Source organism: Genypterus blacodes, unplaced genomic scaffold (assembly GCF_046128005.1).
Source record: "Genypterus blacodes isolate CSIRO-AG114 ecotype Tasmania unplaced genomic scaffold, CSIRO-AGI_Gbla_v1 ptg000259l_1, whole genome shotgun sequence".
Taxonomy (NCBI): domain Eukaryota; kingdom Metazoa; phylum Chordata; class Actinopteri; order Ophidiiformes; family Ophidiidae; genus Genypterus; species Genypterus blacodes.
In genome coordinates this window covers 17,488-35,000 of record NW_027467052.1, presented here as the reverse complement: position 1 = coordinate 35,000, position 17,513 = coordinate 17,488, and the positions used below count along the sequence as shown (strand labels likewise).

Here is a 17,513-nt window from a genome sequence, read left to right as displayed (position 1 = left end):
TAAAGACCAAATTAGAGGTCAATTATGTTTTCATGAAGAACAGGATCCATAGGAAGGAGTAGTCAAGGAAATAATAATCATAATAATAATTTTATATAGAAACCCAAGGATGCTGATGGAACAACAAAGAAAACAGGAGATGAAGAGATGAAGCAGAGGAGGAGAGACTGGAGAACAGAAGGAGATGAAGAGATGAAGCAGAGGAGGAGAGGCTGGAGAACAGAAGGAGATGAAGAGATGAAGCAGAGGAGAGGCTGGAGAACAGAAGGAGATGAAGAGAAGCAGCCTCTCCTCCTCATGTTCTCGTACCTCATCCTCTTGTACCTCATCCTCTTGTACCTCATCCTCTCATACCTCATGTTCTCGTACCTCATCTTCTTGTACCTCATCCTCTCGTACCTCATGTTCTCGTACCTCCTCCTCTTGTACCTCATGTTCTCGTACCTCATCCTCTTGTACCTCCTGTTCTCGTACCTCATCCTCTTGTACCTCATGTTCTCGTACCTCATGTTCTTGTACCTCATCCTCTCGTACCTCCTGTTCTTGTACCTCCTGTTCTTGTACCTCATCCTCTTGTACCTCATGTTCTTGTACCTCATGTTCTCGTACCTCATGTTCTTGTACCTCATCCTCTCGTACCTCATCCTCTCGTACCTCATGTTCTCGTACCTCATGTTCTTGTACCTCATGTTCTTGTACCTCATGTTCTTGTACCTCATCCTCTCGTACCTCCTGTTCTTGTACCTCATCCTCTTGTACCTCATCCTCTCGTACCTCATGTTCTTGTACCTCATCCTCTCGTACCTCATGTTCTTGTACCTCATGTTCTCGTACCTCATGTTCTTGTACCTGGTGTATTTGCATGATGCCCTTGTTGTCTCTTCCTGTCAGAGGTCCACAGTCAGCTTCAGTGAGTGATGATGAAGCTGCAGACAGCGTCACCTGATCGCTTTACGATTTATTATTAAGTGCAGATTGATCTGATCAGTCAGCAGCTTCATCATGCCACTGAGCTGAAACTGAAACCAACCATTGATTCTTAACCTCACAACTGAACACAAGTAACTTAATGAGAATCAGAGGAACCAAGATTCTCCTTCTTCTGTCTTCACTGCTCGTGTGGATTCATCTTCATCAACATCTTCATCATTAAAGCTGTGATGATGGAAACTAAACTGGAGTTAAAACTAAGTTTGAAAATATTACAAACAAAATAAAAACTAAAGCTACAGGAAGTGAAACAAAGTGAATGATTCTAAACAGCATGGTGATGTAGATGAGAACAAATCAACATGAGGAAGATAAAAGACGTTGTTGCACCTTCATCACGCTAAGGTGTGACAGCTGAAGGTGTCAGTCTGCCCCCTGCTGGCACCAGCTGAGCCCTGCACATCTATCTAGTCTTCATCATCCTGTCTGATCACCACCACTTCCTGTTCTTAGGTTGCTACTCTGCTCCAGATGAGCTTCCTCTGCCCTCTAGTGGCCAGGAGATGAACTGAACCTTCAGATGATGCCAACACTTTCATCTTCATCTCATCAACATTCAGCCTAAGCCATGAAGGACAAACCAGCTGCAGATCTTCATGTTGGTGTGGAGGTCATGTGATCAGGTGACTGTGTGACTTCCTGTGTCCTCTCACCTTCCTTTGCAGCTGTGGAAACATCTGGCGGTTCCTCAAACTTCAGGCTTTGCACCAAAACCTCTGGAGCGATTTTAGTTCCTGCAAAGATCCCAGACAGGAGCGAGGGCGGAGCCTTGAGCTGTGGGGGGCAACAGAGACCGCCTTTATTATGTGAGACAGGACAGGAAGTACATCTGAGGTACATTCCTTTAATATTGACATTGTGAAAACATTCTTCCTCTCCTGCATTAATTTGAAGCTGCGCGCGCACACACACACACACACACACACACACACACACACACACACATCCTGTGGTTCTGATTCTTTGTTCAGATGTATTGATCATGAGAGCCGCTGCACGTCAGTCAGCTGTAAATCAGTGGATTTGATCAATCAGCTGATCTCTGCGATAAATGATTGAATCGATCTAATGTTGTGGCCCGCTTCGGCCTGAAAAAGATGAAAGAAGAACAGTAATGACGTCAGCGGGTGGACCTGAGTTGATGGTTCGATGACGACGTTCTCTTCATTTTCCTCCTTCTGGCTCTTCTGTTCTTTCCCTAAACTCAGCGGGGCGCCGAGCAGCGCTGCGGCCGGGCTGAGAGCGAGGCTGCCCGGCCTGCGGAGCTCCGCCGCGTCCCGCTGGAGCTGCACCGCCTGCTGGTGGAGCTTCTGGCGGACATGTTTGATCTTTCCCACCATGTTCACTCAAACTGAACCTCACGATGAAGAAGAACGCTGCTGCTTCACAGGCTGCGCGACATTACGGCTGTAGCGTCCAGAGACGGAGACACAAACACAGCGGCACCGGAAGCGGCTCCATTCGGCCTTCAAAATAAAATGCCCAACGTCTGCAATTCGTAGTTTTTATCGTTTGCATTCATCAGTCGCTGCGTCGTAAAGCTGCGGCTGAGTCGTAAAGCTGCTTTGACCTCAGAGAGGAGCCGCATCCTGTGCCGCTTTGCAGCACACTGACTTTACTGACGTGTTTGTCTTTTAAAAGTGCGAATAATGACTTTATTTTGAAAGTGCTTACCAGAAAAACAGTGTAGCTAGCTTTCAGCTTGACGTTTTGTTGACAACAAGCGTGTCTTGTGTCCGAGTTTAAATGGTCCGGTAAAGAACAGCGCCTATTCAAGGTTCCGCCGCTGAATGTTTGAGTTTTCACTGAAAAATGTTGTTATTGTAGATTAACATGTATTTGGTAAATATTTCCATCCATCCATGCTAATGTTACTTCATTGGTAAAAAGGTCCAACAATCATATTTATTTGCAGAGATCTGTGGCAAATGGAGGTCTTCTACAAAATAAAACCAGCAGATAATTCTACTAATACTTCATAATACTGTTTACAAAAATAGACAAATATCAAAACACGACTACACAAATTGGTATATGTACAAGCCACAAATACATGATGACAAAAGAAGCATTCATGTGATGTCCCTGTGTGAGGACGCCGGGTGTTTCACAACACAATCATACAGTAAAGTCACTGTCCTACACATGCTACACGCTACACGCTACACCAAACATGATGTCATTGCATCACAGAGCAGGATAAACACGCTATACTGAACCAAACAAGCATGCAGGTGTAAATAGAAGAACAAACATTTGGCATAATATGAACAATAACACTAATTTTTTTAAACTGTGTATTTTCTATAGCAGGATTGGTTCTTTAACCTGATCTATACAATAATGAGCTTGTATCTCCAATAACCAGCAGGGGGTCCAGACAGCACAAGGGGCGGAGCTTCAGTCCAGCTGTGTGATCCTGATGTGCACAAACAGAGAGGAAGGAGGGATGCTGGTTCCGTCTCTGGACAGCAGGTGAATGTGACGATAACCTGCATCACAAACGCACAAACGCACCACGTCAATGCACCGCAAACACTACAACACCGCCTAGTTGCCACAGAGATGAGAGCCACGCCTCTTACCCTGCTGGATGCAACCGAGCGGGAGCGAGTACTGGCCAACAAAGTCGTTCTTTGAAGTTTTGTCATAGTCTTCGACCACAAAGCGGACCGTAGCAAGCTCAGGAGCGTGGAGCGTGAAGCGCAGGGTGTCGTACCACACGGGGTTAAACCCTGAAACGGCACACGCGGGTCACTCAGGGGTCAACAGGGGTCACACGGGTCACTCACTCACACATGAAGGGGCGAGGGTCACTCTGTACCGTTGTTGTCGATGTATCTAGTCTCCTGCTTGTTCTGGTCCATGGGGACTCCGTGGATCTCCACCCGGACCAGAGGATCCACGATGGAGCCTTCTTTGATGTTCACCTTGGGCAGCTGCTGCCCGCTGATCACCTGAAGCACAAACAGTCAGTCAGCTGTGTTCTGATTGGTTACCAGGGTAACAGCAGCACGGCTCGTACCTGTACAGTGAGGGTCAAAGGTCGGTATCCGTCCCGTCTCTGAGGTGTCTCGGGGTCGAACCTTCGCTCTGCCTCCGTCATGAACCCGGGCTTCAGCACATAGCCGCAGCGGCCGTTCTGGCCAAACAGCCCGTCGTTCAGGTCCATCCCCTCCCCCGCCGTCTGGAAGTTCAACGCAACTGCAGAAAGACAGGAAATGGTGTTCAAGGCTGCTGTGCGTCCGTCAGCTGGCAGACCAACACAAGCTTCCAGCTAAACACCAATTTGGCAGCCAGCGTTCCACATCTCCTGAGGGCTGAAATTGGACGAGTCAGTCCGGAAGCCGCTGGGATAAACTCGGGTCAGCTGTCGAGAGTTATGACGCACAAACTCTGCCCCTGAAAAGAGCACAGGCCACAGCTTGAGAAACCTTCATGCCAAGGCCACATTCTGATACAGACTCCAGCTAAAGATTCAACTGCACTGATCTGAGACATTGAAATAATAATGATTGTTGCCATGGCAACTCACCGGCCTCCCTCAGGTGCTTGCGGGCCTTGGACTCGGTGAAGGAGGCGACCTCGTAGAACTTGGAGTGCATGCGGGCGTGTTTGAAGCTGCTGAAGCGAACGCTCTTACAGTAAACCACACAGTCTGACAGCTCCTTAGACAGACGCTGCTTTGACCTCTACACACACACACACACACAGAGGAGGAGGAGGAAGATGAGAAGGAAGAGGAAGAAGAGGAGAGGAAGAGGAGGAGGAGGAATAAGTAGAGGAGGATGAAGAAGATGGTCATAACTGTTATGAAGCTTTTGAAGGTGGCAGATGTCTCTCTGTTAAAGTGGAGGTGATTGATAACATATAGGTGAAGATCTTTGACTATGAATCACCATAAGGTGATCACACATATTGATCACAGCTCAGAGTGTGTGTATCTAAGCTTCTGTCTCCATGTAGAGGAGCTTTAGAGATTCTAACACCTGATCATGGATCCATCAGGGTCCATTAGAGACCTACAGACCTGAAGAGGAGAAGAAGAACATCTACACACTGAGACCTACAGACCTGAGGGACTGAGAGACAGGAAGCTGCACCTCTACTACGTCGCTCTACTGTCAGCTGATCAACGCGTGATTGGGTAAACCCTTCACCCACACACACACAAACACGCAGCAGGATGTAAGTGATCCATGTGCTGCGTCGGTGAGGATCAGAGGTGTGGAGGCCACAGGAGCAGGAGGCTCCGCCCACATGACAGCTGAGCCCAGCGGCCATGTGTGAAGACACTTAAACCATCAGACGCCTCACCTGGCCTGACCGCTTCTCACATGCTTATCAATAAACATGAGTCACAGCACACAAACACGCCACCTACAGGGGAGAACACGCCGCCTACAGGGAGAACACGCCACCTACAGGGAGAACACGCCACCTGCAGGAGGGAACACGCTACCTAGAGGAGGGAACACACCATCTACACGGGAGAACACGCTACCTACAGGGAGAACACGCCACCTACAGGAGGGAACACGCTACCTAGAGGAGGGAACACGCCACCTACAGGGGAGAACACGGTACCTACACGGGGAACACGCCACCTACACGGAGAACACGCCACCTACAGGGAGAACACGCCACCTACAGGAGGGAACACGCTACCTAGAGGAGGGAACACGCCACCTACAGGGAGAACACGCCACCTACAGGGAGAACACGCCACCTACAGGAGGGAACACGCTACCTAGAGGAGGGAACACGCCACCTACAGGGAGAACACGTCCTGCACGGCCTCCTAACACACAATGTCTAATATACACATCAATACCACCATCACTGTGGTAACACAAGGGTCCTGTTGAAATGCTGTTACTTGATTGATTGATTGATTGATTGATGGATGGATGCTCCAGAGCAACATGGGGTCACAGCCTGGGCTCAGGTTCAGGATGAGGATCAGACCCTGATCTGACGCACCTTCATCTTGCAGCGGGGACTCTCCCGGTGGACGTTGTCATCATCGATCTCTGCCGCCTCGTCTTCGTCGCTGACCTCACCGGTCAGAGAGTCCTCACCCGTCCCGCTGAGACCGTCCTCCAGACCGCCCATCTTCTTGGCTTTCAGCAGGATTTTCCCTTTCAGATCCTGAAGAACAACAGCACAGGTCACAGACGGGACAGGTCCAACAACCAGACAAGTCCAACAACCAGACAAGTCCAACAACAAGACAAGTCCAACAACCAGACAGGTCCAACAACCAGACACGTCCAACAACCAGACAAGTCCAACAACCAGACAAGTCCAACAACCAGACAGGTCCAACAACCAGACAAGTCCAACAACCAGACAAGTCCAACAACCAGACAAGTCCAACAACCAGACACGTACAGCGATGAGACGATCAGATCAAAACCAATGAATCAACTGAATGACTAATTGATCACTAACATGTGTGAACCTCCCTGAATGTAATTGAGGACAGACTGTAGGACGGTGGGATGACTGAGAGGACATCAGTGAGACAGATGGACAGACAGCACATGTTGAATTATGCTGATTTCATTCACATGACATAGTTTGATATTGTTGCTTTGTTAAATCTGCTCAGTTCTATGATGAGAATAGGAGCTGTTACCTTTCAAAATAAAAGCAGACTAACAAACAGGCTCATGATCACAGGAAGCTCCTTCAGGCCATAGCGTCACTATCAGAGGTCACCTGAGGTTAACTGACGTCAAACTAACCAACAGCACATCATCACTTTAAGAGGTCAAACTGAGGTCCAACCAAAGGCGGTGCTGGGTCAGAGGTCAAGGCTCACCTCAGGGGACGGCAGGCCCACGGGGGCCGTCCCGTCCAGCGTGCTTTTCAGCAGCTTCTCCCCCAGGATGTGGTTGAGGTGCTGGGCCATGATCCTCTGCTGGTCGATGCTGCAGTGGTTCTCGATGGACAGGATAACAGGATACGGCGATACCTGGAGGAGGAGCGAGCGAGGATGTAACTGAACACTGCAGAGCATTAATGTTGGAGAAAGCTAATCCGCACGCCGCCGTACACCTGTGGTGGTGCCCAGCTGCTGGCTCACAGACAGAAGGATGGATGGACCAGAGGTCAGGAGGTCACAATATTCATCTGAGGATAGACGCTGAACCCAGCGAGCCCTGACACTCAGCTGAACCTGGCAGCTGCTGCTCTGGCACCATCAGCAGGCTGTCAGACGATCGCAGGCTTTTACTCCTCATACTCATTACTCATTAATACGCCATGAGCTGCTGAGCGGTTTGTCCAACAGAAGAACGGCTCAGTGAGAGCAAAGCATGATGGGCCTTTACTCAGTCAGACTAACATCTTCATCTTTCACCGGCTGATGGTGTGTTGAGCTGCGTGAAAATGTGGTGACCACTCATGAACTAAAACTGAAACTAGACCCACAAGCTCAAACAGGAAGCAAACAGGGAACAGGAAGCATCTAGACTGAAAGCCAATCAGAACACAGGACTAATCAGACTCATGTGAGACGTAAAGGACAGGACCTGTGAGACGCTGGTCTGTGGTGCTGTTGTTGTTGTCTCTCTGGTCAGGAAGTACATGATCATGTGACTCTACCTTGAAGGCGTACTTCCCCACGGCGATGACCACGTCTTTGAAGAGGATCTTGGAGGTGAAGGTATGTCCGTGGTAGACGATGGGCTCTCCGTTGGCACCGTCCCAGCAGTCGACTTCCACGCAGCGACAGCCGCGACTCAGAGCCCTGAACGGACACACGGGCCTTAGTGCTGAGAGCAGAACTGGAAGCTTCTACAACTTGCTGAGTGACAGCTGGTATGAGCCCAGAAGGTTCTGGTACCTGATGTATCCCTCCACGCTGCTCTGTCCTCGCAGCTGGTCCTCCATCAGGTAAGTGTTGTGGGAAGAGGAGATGAAGTAATGGCACAGCGGCTGGCTCATGTCCTGGAAAACCTCACGCCGCTGTGGGTTGAAGATGGAGCCTTCGGCCGAGCCCAGATACATCAGGAACCCGTCGAACGTCATGGCGTCCAGCAGCTTGGCTGGAAACCAAAGAGGGTAAAGGTCACAGGCCTATTTAATGCAAATCAGGTGTTCATGGATCCATAAGAGGCCATTCAAAGACCTACTGACCAAAAGAGAAGCACACACATCTACACCCTGACAAAGCTATCTCTCTATAGAAAGATGGAGGAGGACCAAGGAGGAACAGACAGAGTTCAGACGTGAAGGCCATGTTTCAGTTGTAATCTCTACTTTAGGTGAAGCACTGATGAAGCTCAGACAAGATGATGTCACCTGTGTCAGAGGGCTCGTAGCGCTCGATGAGCTGCCTGGCGTGCTCCTGGATGTCGTCTCCCTCCAGCTGCTCCTCTCTCAGGAAGTCCTCTATGTCACTCTGGGACAGCTTCTGTCCATCACCTGAGTACTCCTGGAACACCCTCAGCACGTCCTCCCGCTGGGTCAGCATCTTATAGAAGAGCACAAACTCATCGTCCTCCAGCGCCCCCGACAGAGACTTATCAGCCATCTGAGGGACAGAGAAGAACAAGAAGCATCTTCTTCATCAGCTTCGACATCATCACAGGCTCTCGCTGCAAACCAGGTCCCTGACTGGTTTGTCTTTATGTCTCACCGTGAAAAGATGGTGAGCGTGGTGCTCGTTCATGTCCACATTCATCATCTTCAGCAAGTCTCGCACCTCCTTAAAATTCATCCTGCCGTCATTGTTCTTGTCAGCCTTCTTGAACCAATCGCAGATCCATCTGAGGAGGCAACTTAAGGAGGGCTAAGAGACGCGCAGAGACACGCAGAGACACGCAGAGACACACACCAAACACCATGTTCACCAAACATCTTAGAGTTTATGGACTTTGAGATTCAGACACAGACCGTACCTGACTGAAGCTGTGCGCGTGTCTCGTTTCCTCGTTTGCACCAACACTGATCTGATTCCATTATGGTGTGAACTTTCTGAGCAGATTGACCAACCTGAAGAACCTGAAGAACCTGAAGGGGGACCTTGTGACCTACAACCTTGTGAATGGATCCTTCTACACCTGCAATGGTGCCACAACTGGTGGAAGTGTAGACCAGTGTGCCTGATAGCAGCTTGGATCCACATATTATGAACCGAAGGTTTCAGGTGGGAAAGCAGCCTGAAGTTCACAGCTGGACTTGAACCTCAATACTGCCATCATCTGTTTGTATGGACGAGCAAATGGACTTTATGCATCTGGGCTCATCCCATCATGAAGTGGCTGCCTAATGAATTTTCATGAGATTGCCCTGCGAGCCGCTATGAAATGAAAATGTGCAAACTGGACCAGAAGGAGATGTGATTAGGTTCAGTGATGTGTGAAGGATACTGGTCCAGTCTCTCTCTCTCTCCCATGTTCTCCACGTTCTCCATCAGCTTCCTCATCCCTCTGATCCACGACTGCGCCTCCTCGGCCGACTCGGCCACCAGGTCCAGGTTCCCCCTACGGCCCCGGAAGACCACCGTGAAGCATCGGTCAGCGGGGAACTCGTCGGCGATGCTGAGTAGAACCTCAGACTGGTGTCCTTCACGCACGGCCTCCAAGTCTCTCACAGAAACTGGAAGACAAAAAACAGAAGAAGATGCAGCAGCGGTCCCTCATGGCCAAGATGCTAAGATGCTAAGAGGCCTGTGATTGGTCACTTACAGGTGGAGTGGGCTTTCCCGGCCTTCTTGGATTTGTACCAGATGGTCATGCAGTCGTCCTGCAGCTTGAAGTATCTCTGCTTCTTCCAGGTCCGGGACTTGATCTTCCTCATCACCGTCCCCACCAGCATGGACTGGAGGTTGTCGTCCCCCTGGATGCCTGATGGACGCAGAGACGCATGAAGCTGTCGCTCCACCGCCAGCAACACACCACACATGACACACACACTTTAACACACACTGTGATATCTGAGGACACACACACACACTTTAACACACACTGTGATATCTGAGGACACACACACACACTTTAACACACACTGTGATATCTGAGGACACACACACACACTTTAACACACACTGTGATATCTGAGGACACACACACACTCACACACACACACTTACGGAGTTCCCTCCCTGTGGAAGCCATTCCTGCTTTTCTCACACGTCTGACATCTGAAGAACAGAAGAGGGAAAACATGGAGGGACTGTTAGTCTCCTCTTCCTCACTCTGAGCCGCTGGTGCTCCTCTTCCTCACTCTGAGCTGCTCTTTTGTTTGGGTGCGTTTGTTTTTGTCTCACTAAGCTCCTAAATCCAGCGGCTGCATTCCTGCACTGCTGACCTGAATCCAAACATCAACATGTGACTGCAGCCTCAGAGCAGCATGAAGCTTCTGATCACACAGAGAATTGATCCAAACTGATAGATTTGATCAGTGCTAAAGACTTTACAGCTCAGATCAGTTCAATATGAGAAGAATGAATTCAATATGTTTTACTAACCTGGAAAACGGCATAAAACAAGAAAAACTAGAGAATAAAAACTAAGAACCACGATATGAAACATTTAACAAGTAAGGCAGCAAGTTTAACACGTTTAACATGTTTAACATGTTTAACATGTTTAACATGTTTTCTGATCCTTTAATCTTTATATTGCTGCTACTATATTATATTGCTGCTACTGTCGCCATGGTGATCTGCTCTCGTTTTTACTCTTATAAGTGTTGTTTATAAGAGTTGTTTGTTGTTTAGTAACCTTGTGTTTGTCTTTACTGACCAACACACAAGCTGCCTCACCTCTCACTGATCTGCTGTCAACAATTCAACTCAAAAACCTTCTTAGTCCCCCCCCACACACACACACGATAGAAGTGAAACTCTCACCTGCTGCAGGATCATGGCGAAGACGTGGTCGATGTTACAGAGCAGAAACAGAGAAGGAGGAAGACGAGGAGGAGAGCAGCCACAGCTCCTGTGCAGCTCACTGCCCTGCAACGATTAGAGAGAGAGAGAGAGAGAGAGAGAGGGAGAGGGAGAGAGAGAGAGAGAGAGAGAGAGAGAGAGAGAGGTGTTGGACGTGTGTATTGTTATATGATCAGAGAGAGTTGTAAGTTGAATCATTGTGTCAATGTCTGTGGTTCTATTACATGTCATGTTCAACGATGACCTTTGACCCTGAAGCCTCTGTGTTTTCATGGATCTTTAATAGTAGAAGAAGAACATAGATGTGAGGAGGTGTGAGCCTCATGTCATCATAACACAGCTCAGAACTTCTATCATAACAACATGGATCCATAAGAGTCCATTAGAGACCTGCAGACCTGAAGAGAAGCACAAACATCTACACACTGACGGAGAGAGGTTGTGAGTTTAGGTCTCACTCTGGTGTTTTCCTCTGGCAGCTGGCCCACGCTCAGACACAGAGCTCCAGAATGGAGGGCCGGGTCTCCTCGTGTCTCTGCGTGTCTCCGGGCTCTGGCTCTGGTCCACAGGCAGAGGTGAAGCAGGACACTTGGAGACGTCTGATCTAAAGTTACCAAAGTGACTAAGCCGTCTCATTAAACTTTGACCGGGTCAGCTCAGCGGCCCGCTGCAGCCCCCAGCACCTGATTCACCAGCACATCAACTGACCCAACCCAGTTTGGCACCGAGGCTGTGGGCCACACGGCTGATCCATCTGAGGGCGCAGACACAAACACGTCCCGGTCTGTCATCTTCATATTCTGCCTCTGCTCTTCATCCCGGTCCGGCTCAGGTTGCAGCATGAATAATCCAGCGGCGGCTCGGCTTCCCGGGTCGGATTACGCAGACTGAACCGGGACTTAACCGGGGGGGTCCCTACTGTGACCTCTCATCGGGAAAGACCGGACCTTAACCCCTGACCCCTGACCCCAAACCTGTCTGGGGCAGACGTCATGTTTACTTTACCTGACGCACAAACATCTGGACATATTTCAGGTTTCCTCTCGATGTGTTTCAGGTTCATTTCTCCACAATAATAAGATGCAAAGACTCAAATGTTCTGCACTTTTCTGTCACATTTGTGCTTCCTCTTATCCTCTTCTTCACTTGACGGGTGAACTTGCAGGGCTCCTGGCTGTGAGGTTTGTTTCTGTACAGCGCCCCCTAGTATCAGCATGTGGAGCGGTTAGAAGAAGTGTTTGGGACTCTGTAGGTTCCTTAGTGGGCGACCTTCTTGGAGCCAGGGCTTTCATGGACTTTCTGTGTGTGTGTGTGTTTGTGTGTGTGTGTGTGTGTTGGATTGCAGGTGTGACCTGTCTGCCTGATTGACGCATGACAGCTGCTCCTCTGTCCCTCACACACACTCTCCCACAGCACCATGTTTAAGGTCACACACGCACACACACACGTGCCTTTGTTCTCATTAACGCTGTGATGACTCTTTGGTTGATGAGGAAGAACTTCTTCAATGCAACAGAAACTTCCGGTTCTTCCTTGTGAATGTTCATTAAATTGACAAGTCAACAAGTCAACATATACACGTACACACACATGTACAGCACAATGAGTCACAGTGCTGTCGTGCCTCAATCTAGCCACAAGAGGGCGCCTCCACTCTTCAGAGAGACGAAGTTTCAAGTTTCCAGTTTATTTGTCATTTGCACAGTGAAACACAGCGTCATTCTGTAGACTGAAGCTGTGTGACGTGGCAACAGCAACAGCATATCGAAATTTGTGCAATTTGTGCAAAGTATTAAGCATTAAAGAAAACGGAATTAAAGTGCAGACCAGGCTGAATAACGACAGAATAAAACAGAATAAAACATATATATATATACAGACTGTCAGAGTGTTAACAGAGTGCAAAGCTGCTGAGTCATGGCAGACTGATGGGTTTTGCCTAAAAGTTCTGTGGGATTCAGAACAACGTGTCCAGTCCGGCTCCGTCCTTCAGCTCTAGGAAGGATCGCGAGCATGACTGTGGGACTTCGACCCAAACAAAGTGACCGTGGCCACTAGGCTGCGCTAACACAACAACACAGGATCACAAAGTAACAATTCACACAATGACACAAATGATTTTGTATTTCTTGCATTTCTGTTGTCTACATTCTAACACATCTGCACTGTGGTTGCTAAGGTGGTTGCTATGGTGTCACATCATCTCATGAGCAAGTTATGGGGTCAGTCTGTGGTGTGACATCACTCGGGAGCAAAGGATGATGTCAGTCCGCGGGATCCCAGGCAGACGAAGAGTGAAGCTGTGAGAGCTCCAGATCCACCATGGAGAGAAGATCAGAGACCAGTAGATCCACCATGGAAAGAAGATCAGAGACCAGCAGAGACCAGAAGGTGGCTGAAGGAACCTTTAGGCTCCAGCAGTCTGAAGGGAGGAACGTCCTGCCAGCTATGACAGCACCTGATCACCAGAAGGTAGACGCAGCCCAGACACTTCAGCTGATCCATTACAGATTGATCATCTCCGCTCTTTATGTTTGTGTTGGTCTGCTGCTCTTTTGGATCCCTTGTTCCCAAACATGGAGCGTTTACTCCCTGGATCAATTTGTTTGAGCATCTGTGATCTCCACAAGGGCACCAAACCAAATCATCTGCTGTACTACATCTGCTATGAAAGACGAGAAGAGTCTAAAAGAAGTTTATAGGCTCATAAATATGATGAACATCTCACCCAGCTCACCTGATGAGTCTTGTTGTGTGAAGATGTGATTGTTTGCCTCCATCAGGGTTTGTCTTTCTGTCTGTCTCACAGAGGCCTTGATGAGCTCAGAATGAATGTGTTGGTAACTTCATGAGACAACACGCGCACGCACACACACACACACACACACACACACACACACACACACACACACACACACACACACACTGCTGATGCTCCATCTTAGATTGTGTTTGCGAGTTTCTCTGGTCGAACAACGAAACTTGTTCCAGGTCTGATGTGACCTTCCTTGTCAATAATCATAAACAGTTTGCAGGTGTGTTGGTGTGTGTTGGTGTGTGTTACTGTGTGTTTGTAAACATTGATGGAACCATTGAGCAGAACCTTTGTTCTGATTCTGGGCTCAATCAGGTCTTAATCCAGCCCGTTGTCTGTGTGTCCGTCCAGGTGTCCAAGTCTGAGACCACTTCAGCAGAACAGAAGAAGACCCACAACCACCTGAAGTTTGAGAAAGACTGGAGCAGCTACGACTCTGAAGATCCCAGCACCCTGTTCAACTCCAATTTTGATGACAAATGGGAGGATGAAGATGACAACGCCAGCGCCTGTGTGAGTGAGCCAACATGTTCACACACCACCCTGGATCTGAGCCGCAGGCAGGAGGAAGAGAACGTCACTCTCAACCAGCAGCCTTCTCACCTGCTGAACCAGCTCCAGGCTGAGAGGATCTTCTGGATCCAGGAGACACAGGAGTTGAAGGCTCAGCTGGAGGTCCTGAAGGAGAAGAACTTGGCCCTACAGAAAGATGTGCATGAGCAAGAGAGCCACTCCTTGCACAGTTTGCAGAAGTCTGCACTGGCCTTGAATGTCCAGAAACGACAAAAGGAGAAGAACATGATCCTTCAGAAAACTGTGGACAAGCACGTGATGTTACTCAAGGAGAGTCAGCAGAAGGACACTGAATTCCTGAGGGTCACTCTCGAATATGATGAAACGGTGAGGACCTTGAATGCTCAACTCATGGAGCAGACTCAGCAGAATGGGGCCCTTGATACAGACCTCCAGCTCCACAAGGAGAAGAATGAGGCTCTACAGAAAGACCTGCATGAGTTAGAGAACCAATCCTCACACAGTCTGCAGAAGTCTGCACTGGCCTTGAATGTCCAGAAACAGCAGAACATGGCCCTTCTGAAGGACCTGGATGATCTCAGGAGTCAGTGCAAGACCAAGTTTGAGGAGCTCAATGTGAAGCACGATGAGACTGTGAAGACCCTCACCTACCAACTCAGGGAGGAGATCCAGAGGAACAAAGGCCTTGAAGCAGACCTCAAGCTGAGCAAGGAGAAGAAAGTGGCCATTAGTGCCGACCTCCAGGTGCAGAAGGAGAAGAACAAAGCTCTACAGAAAGACCTATATGAGACAGAGTACCAAACCTCACACAGTCTGCAGAAGTCTGCACTGGCCTTGTTTGTTCAGAAACAGCAGAACATGGCCCTGAAGAAAGACCTGGATGATCTCAGGAGTCAGCGCAAGACCGATTTTGTGGCCCTTGAAGCAGAACTCAAGCTGAGTAAGGAGAAGAATGTGGCCCTTAGTGCCAACCTCAAGGTTCAGAAGGAGAAGAACGAGGCTCTGCGGAAAGACCTGGACGAGACTCTGCACAAGGCCACAGAGTTTGAGGAGCTCAATGTGAGGCACAGTGAGACTGTGGAGACCCTCAATGCTCAGCTCGATGTGGAGAACCAGAAGAACAAGGCCCTTGAAGCAGAGCTCAAGCTGAGTAAGGAGAAGAATGCTGTCCTAGGTGCAGACATCCAGGTCCAGAAGGAGAACAACAAGGATTTACAGAAAGACCTTGATGAGAATAAGCACAAGTATGAGGAGCTCACTGACAGCTATAAGGAGACCATGGAGATTGTGACTGCACAGCTCAATGAGGAGGTTGATAGGAAAGAGGTCCTAGCAGCAGACCTCCAGGTCCACAAAGATAGTAACATGGTCCTACAGAAGGACCTGGAGGGCCTCAAGACCTTTGCCAACCACAGTCAACGCAAGGCCACAGAGCTCCTGGCCCAGAACGAGGACCAGGAGGACCTCCCTGAAGTGTGTGTCATGGTGAAGAGAGTCCTTGATCAGATGGATGCAGGCACAAAGAAGAAGAAGTCAGGCTGGAAGAAGATCCACAGCTTCTTCACCCCTCAAGCCTCCAAGAAGAAGGTGACGGAACCAGTGGTGGAGAAAGATGAATGTGAGGCACTGCTGGAGGCCAAGATGCTCCTGGACCAGACCATCTAAACACACACACACACACACACAGACTCACACAGACACACACACACACACACACACACACACAGACTCACACACATACACACACACACACAGACTCACACACACACACAGACTCACACACATACACACACACACACAGACTCACACACAGACTCACACACAGACTCACACGCACACAAATACTCACACAGACTCATACACACACACACACACTCACACAGACTCACACTCACACACACACACACACACTCACACACACACTCACACCGACTCTCTCTCACACACACACACACACACACACACACACACACACACACACACTCACACAGACTCACACACACACAGACTCACACACACACACACACACATGCAGGTGAAAAGTTCAATAATAAAAAATCAAAGTTCTCTTTTTTGTGTATTGTTTGTTTATTATTGTTCAAATGTTCTTCATGAAATCAAACAGTCAAAAGTCACAAACACACTGAGGCATCAGCGTGGCTCCGCCCCTCAGAGGGACCTGCTAGACAGGACACGGGGTCAAATGTTAAAGTGACCTTCATCTCCTTCATCTCCATCTTCTTCACCTCTGACTTCTGTGTGTTCCTCTGTCAGTGTGTAGATGTGTGTGCTTCTCTTCAGGTCTGCAGGTCTTTGATGGACCTTTATGATCCATGAACACGTGTTGAAGCTCCTCTACATGAAGATGGAGGAGCTTCATGTCAGAAGGTGACGTAGCTGTTATGAGCTTGTGTTTGGTGTGTTTTGTTAATTTCCTGTTTTATTTTGTAATATCTTCCTGTTATCTCCGTTCTTTACATCCTGTCTTGTGTTACCTGATTGTCTCCACCTGTGTGATTGTCCTCATCTGTCCTGTCTGTTTACAGTCTGCGTCTGTCCCTGTTGGCCCGTCCTGCTCCTATTCCTGCTACTGTTTCCTGTTTCCCCTCTGTGTTCCTCTGTGCTCCTGGTTGTGAAGTCGGCCTTTTGTTTCCTGTCGCTCTGTGTTGTTTCCTAATACTTTTTTGTCTTCAGTGTCATCACTGTATGTTTACTTATCACCTGGGATCAATACCTCAGACTAACTATTATTGTGATTGTTTGTTTCAATTCCTGCAGCTTGAAACACGACAAAGTGAGTAAGAAGAAGAAGAAGTGTCCATAAATACTGCAGAGTAGCTGTGAAGCATCAGCTACCGTGGCAACAGATTGAGATGAAAAGTGAGTCAGCTTCAGGCATTGAGCCTGAACTTGGCGACCTTCATAGTCCAGGCCTCTGTTCTCACTCAGCTCGCTTCCTGTCAGCTCCAGGTTCTGGCTCTGGTCTTCAGGTACTGGCTCTGGTCTCCAGGTTCTGGATCTAGTCTCTAGGTTCTGGCACTGGTCTTCAGGTACTGGCTCTGGTCTCCAGGTTCTGGCTCTGGTATCCGGGTTCTGGCTCTGGTCTCAAGGTTCTGGCGCTGGTCTTTAGGTTGTGGCTTTGGTCTCCAGGTTCTGGCTCTGGTCTCTAGGTTCTGGCGCTGGTCTTTAGGTTGTGGCTCTGGTCTTCAGCTTCTGGCTTTGGTCTCTAGGTTCTGGTGCTGGTCTTTAGGTTGTGGCTCTGGTCTTCAG

The 17,513-nt window shown here is 48.9% G+C and overlaps 3 protein-coding genes across 3 annotated transcripts in view; all 3 read right to left on the bottom strand.

Annotated features, from left to right (window-relative positions):
- Window positions 1–1,633, bottom strand: part of LOC143016991 (uncharacterized) — a 2,485-nt gene extending 852 nt beyond the window's left edge. Inside the window, exons 1-2 of the mRNA XM_076171599.1 lie at window positions 850–1,633; window positions 1–819 (exon numbers count right to left, since the gene is read on the bottom strand). The exon at window positions 1–819 is cut by the window's left edge and continues 852 nt beyond it. Coding sequence (XP_076027714.1) covers window positions 78–809 — 732 coding nt within the window. The 5' untranslated portion in view covers window positions 810–819; window positions 850–1,633 and the 3' untranslated portion in view covers window positions 1–77. The remainder of the gene's footprint in view (window positions 820–849) is intronic.
- Window positions 1–2,439, bottom strand: part of slx9 (SLX9 ribosome biogenesis factor) — a 5,076-nt gene extending 2,637 nt beyond the window's left edge. The window contains exons 1-2 of the mRNA XM_076171598.1: window positions 2,124–2,439; window positions 1,644–1,764 (exon numbers count right to left, since the gene is read on the bottom strand). Coding sequence (XP_076027713.1) covers window positions 1,644–1,764; window positions 2,124–2,330 — 328 coding nt within the window. The 5' untranslated portion in view covers window positions 2,331–2,439. The remainder of the gene's footprint in view (window positions 1–1,643; window positions 1,765–2,123) is intronic.
- Window positions 2,440–3,370: 931 nt separating this feature from the next.
- plcd4a (phospholipase C, delta 4a) lies at window positions 3,371–9,801 on the bottom strand. The gene is made up of 14 exons (XM_076171597.1): window positions 9,690–9,801; window positions 9,372–9,600; window positions 8,639–8,768; window positions 8,302–8,533; window positions 7,844–8,045; window positions 7,603–7,747; window positions 6,818–6,970; window positions 5,974–6,141; window positions 4,526–4,682; window positions 4,276–4,392; window positions 4,016–4,194; window positions 3,815–3,947; window positions 3,576–3,725; window positions 3,371–3,482 (listed from the first exon to the last, which is right to left on the bottom strand). Exons 1-14 carry the CDS (start codon window positions 9,799–9,801, stop codon window positions 3,391–3,393), a joined length of 2,199 nt encoding a protein of 732 aa, XP_076027712.1. The 3' UTR covers window positions 3,371–3,390.
- Window positions 9,802–17,513: the final 7,712 nt, after the last annotated feature.

Excerpts from the sequence above, each read along its gene's own strand:
- plcd4a (XM_076171597.1), bottom strand. The coding sequence starts at position 9,801 with ATGAGGAAGATCAAGTCCCGGACCTGGAAGAAGCAGAGATACTTCAAG. Across the intron at positions 7,748-7,843 it reads AGCGTGGAGGGATACATCAG|GGCTCTGAGTCGCGGCTGTC; the intron begins GTACCAGAACCT and ends GTGTCCGTTCAG. Across the intron at positions 4,683-5,973 it reads GTCCCCGCTGCAAGATGAAG|AGGTCAAAGCAGCGTCTGTC; the intron begins GTGCGTCAGATC and ends GTGTGTGTGTAG.